Here is a 4,155-nt window from a genome sequence, read left to right as displayed (position 1 = left end):
TAACCTTTGTAACGTTGCTGCCCCCATAAAGAGTAAAAAACATTTCAATTCCCCCTTTTGTTAAAATCCAGTTATTTAAAGTATGGGGACGGAGGGAGGTGTGCCGAATTATAAGAGACAACATCAAGCAATTTTTTAAAGCTTTAAATTTGTTTTGTTTCTTAAAAAAATAATATGTACATTAACTCGACACTTTTCTTTCGCAGTCTATCTGTTATAATTAAAATAAATATGGCAATGAAAAATGGACAGCAAAGAAGCCTATGCTTAAAAAGAATCATTTATTCTTAATTAGATAATTAAAAAAACACCAAAAACATTTTTTACACTAAAAAGTAGGATCAACGAAACATTCATGTAACTATGTCAGTGGGATGATTGTACTTAATGGTTCAGAGCCAGTTTCTTAACTTTCGGTTCAATACTTTTTGCGGGGAAAAAACGCAAGTTCCCTCGGTGCACAATTTCGAGTCGATTTCTCTTTCTTTGTGACAAAATCCGCAACAGCAATGAAATACACGTTCGACAAGGAAGGAGGTAGGGAAGGCATCCTCAAGTAGTCTGTCTTTCATGCTACATCTCTGTTTTCGAGAAACTCAAGCACAGAGTCGAAAAGATTGCAAAACCAATTTAGACAGGCGCCTTTGGAGAGCCAGCGAATCTCGGTTTGTCGTAGCAAGCGATTGAATTCTTCATCATATACAGCTGTCTGAATAATCAATCGTTGAGATTATTACTGTGAAATTTGTTCACAACAGATGTAACATATTGCAGTGATTGATGCAAACTGTCTCTGAGGCTGTTTCCTACTAAATATCTGTGAATCACGCTGTGAACTACTAAAATATCTGGTACTTCCCATTTTAAAAGGGCGATGAACCCATGATGTCGACCCACTATTGCAGGAGCTCCATCAGTGGCAATCGACATAATTTTCGCAAGAAGAATGTTGTTATCTGTAAAATAATCTTTGACAGTATTAAAAATAGATATACTTTGGTATCTACTATCAAGCTTCTTGCAAAAAGCTTCTCATGAATAATTTTTCCTACCTTTACAAACCGAAGTTACCCTTACAGTAAAGCCTACATTACATGGTAAGGTTGATTCATCAACTTCAAGGGAAAAGCTACTGGACATCAAAAGTTTTTATACAGAAACTTCAAAGTCTTCAGTCATCTCATCATTTCGTTGCTGTACTGTATCGTTGCTTAATGGGATCTTTTTTATTACATTGGATGCGGCTGAATGGTGTAAAACTGTTTCTAAAACTTCCTTGACAACTGGCAGCATCAACTCTGCACCGATGGTATGAGCTTTCTCAGATTTAGCAATAATTTTTGATCTATCATAAGAAGCTATCAAACCATCATCGCACTTTTTTGACGAGGTTGCCAGCAACCCTGAGACCGATGGTGCCTTTAGAATTGAAGTTCGTGAAAAATGACAACTATTTAATTTGCTTGTCAGGATGATTCTTTTGCAAATGCTCCGATTGAACAAATCCAAACTTCAAGTACGTGGCACGGTATTGATGACACTTAGTTTTGTTAACCGACATTGTAGATGGCAGCAAAATACAAACGATGAAATAAAATCAACTATTTCTCCAAATTAATAAATAATTTATGGAAAAGAGCTAATTCACTCGCTTATCTGGCTAAATAAACAATGAGATCGAATCAAAACTGGGGAAAAAACTGTAAGGAAGCTAACGAAAACCATCACAAAAAACACGGGTCAAATCAAACATTCATACCGAGAGCGCATGCGCTTCCAATTCCGCGAAATAGCTTGAATGAATCAGAGGTTAAAACTACTGACTCATGCGCTGTGCTTTGCTGGCTCTGATCGAAGAATAGGCGTCGTACAAGTTCGTTTTATTTGTGGTGCAAATGGTGTATCGGATAATCTTAATTTATTATATTAATTTAATCTTTCTTTTTCTCTAATATTAATTTTATATTAATTTCATTTATTAAATAAATCTTATTCATAATAATTTTATTAATAAGTCTTAAAATTAAATTTGAATGACAAAACATGCTCATCGCCCCATACCGCCCAAAACATACCCAACGTACCACTACCGCCCGAAAACGCCAGGCCTCTGTGCCTGGGATCCGAGGGATCCCACCAGCTCAACTGCAACAAAGAGGTTTTGCGTCCCGTGAAAATGGCTCATCAAATGTGACAGCTCTACTATAGGTTATTTTGAATTTTACTTTTTAATATGCATTATATAAAATTGAGTTTTTTTCATTATTAATTTGAATTTCATACCCGAAATTTTATTAACATTTTATATAAATAGAAATATAATCTTGTTTTTGAAATTGAATCGAAATCGTGGCATATCTCAAAATGAAATGTATAATATGTTTGTTGTGTGTCTGCCATTACGAAAATACAACTCTAATTCACAAGTATTTTTTCATATGTTACTTTACAAGCTTAATCAAGATATATCCATTGCTATTTATATCAGTTTTCTCATGCGTACTATGATGCAGCTCGTTTATCTTTTTTAGTTACATACTCTTCATTTAGTGAAAACATGTTTCTAGTAGGTTCGATGGAGGCAGGAATCAGAAAGCGGAGATGACAATATCAGTCAATTGGAATCTGCATTTTAATGTGACATTATTTTTAATCAAACAAAATAATGCTCGCTATGTTTTCTGGTTTCTCATATGCGGCATGAAAGCCATTGCAAACGACCAGAAAACTTATTCTGATTGTAGAATTTTTCTTTCAGAGAGCTCTTTACGAAAGTCTTGCAACACATGTTAAGACTAACTTTGTATAAAATCAAGATAAAACCTGAAAATAAATCTTAGACTATAACAACTCGATTCTTATAATTCATATGCAAAATTTTATTTTTTGTCATTTTGTGAAGAACCGTAGGAATGCTGACTTTTGAAACAATTTTATTCAATTACAGTGAGCTCTCACTTACGCACCGGTGTAAGGGCCAACAGAAAAAAGCGTATAAGTGAAAAGAGACGCATAAGTGAACAACATCAAAATTCTAAAACGCAACGTAAATTCCAATGAAAATATGAATAAATATGTTTCTAAAAATTAAATGTTAATATTTATACTGTTTATACCATAATTATACAAGGAAGAAATTTAGCATACCTAAAGACAATTTATTTTGTTGCAAAATAATCCTTAGTACACCCAAGTAGCACAGGGATATTGTTGCAGCTTTAGTCTACATCGACCAACATTGTCAATATCGGAGAAAATCGACATTGTGTGTACGATATTGTACGATTCCCGTCGATTTCGCGTTAAAAGTCTCTTTGTAGAACTTTTCCCTTTAAACTTTATTGTGTTCTAAATCAAAATTAATCATTTAGAAGACAAAAAATGACGTCAAATTGTTATAATTCCAAAAAATAAATTTCAAATATAAATTTAAAGACTTTCGAAGAACACCTGGGCAATATTTGATATCAATATTGTGATCGTGTTGTTGTAGCGACATCGATACGATATCTCTAAATACTGAAATAAACGATACACCACTCGCAACCGCAACAGTAACCCGTTAATCAAAAATCGTGCTGTTTATCATTATCAGCTACGCGTGCTGTCTATTTATCTGTTGTCTTCTTATATTTAAATCTAATTTTGTCTCATAAGATTTACATCTCAACACATCATGTGAGTGGAATAAAATTTGTTTTTATCAAGCGAGCCCGAAAACTTAAACCAGCTGGAGATGAAGTTGAATTAATGCACCTTGTTGAAGTGAGTGAAATCTCTGATCTTGGCAGGTATGTGCTGTTTCTAATATATATAATTATATATTGCAAGAATTACGTCGATTTCCTCTTTTTTCATGTTCAGGCTGCTTAACTATTTAATTCTATCACATTATTCAATTCTCATATTCACGAACAGTGGCGTAGTTTTATAGTATGTTTGGAGGTGTTAAGCCTTCTGACATGCTTACATTTATATTTTTTCGCACTTGAGAGCTTGTACGTTTGATGAAAAAGATTTTTCAGTAATTAAGCTAATTAAAAATTTAAGAGTTAAGTGAGTTAACAAATAGATCATATTTGCAAATTTTTAAAATTAATAATTTGTCATGGTGGATTGAAATGTTTTTTTTAGTACGAAGTTTTTTTCTCAACA

The 4,155-nt window shown here is 33.4% G+C and overlaps 2 protein-coding genes across 2 annotated transcripts in view; both read right to left on the bottom strand.

Annotated features, from left to right (window-relative positions):
* Nucleotides 1–717: 717 nt before the first annotated feature.
* Nucleotides 718–1,140, bottom strand: LOC139426677 (uncharacterized). Its single transcript, XM_071186376.1, has 2 exons — nucleotides 1,053–1,140; nucleotides 718–956 (listed from the first exon to the last, which is right to left on the bottom strand). Exons 1-2 carry the CDS (start codon nucleotides 1,138–1,140, stop codon nucleotides 718–720), a joined length of 327 nt encoding a protein of 108 aa, XP_071042477.1.
* Nucleotides 1,141–1,149: 9 nt separating this feature from the next.
* LOC139426676 (protein FAM200C-like) overlaps nucleotides 1,150–4,155 on the bottom strand; it is an 11,294-nt gene continuing 8,288 nt past the window's right edge. Inside the window, exon 2 of the mRNA XM_071186369.1 lies at nucleotides 1,150–1,419. Coding sequence (XP_071042470.1) covers nucleotides 1,150–1,419 — 270 coding nt within the window. The remainder of the gene's footprint in view (nucleotides 1,420–4,155) is intronic.

The sequence above is a fragment of the Parasteatoda tepidariorum genome, chromosome 1 (genome assembly GCF_043381705.1).
Source record: "Parasteatoda tepidariorum isolate YZ-2023 chromosome 1, CAS_Ptep_4.0, whole genome shotgun sequence".
Classification (NCBI taxonomy): Eukaryota; Metazoa; Arthropoda; class Arachnida; order Araneae; family Theridiidae; genus Parasteatoda; species Parasteatoda tepidariorum.
Note: the sequence above shows the minus strand (reverse complement) of the source record. Positions and strands in the feature narration are given on the sequence as shown.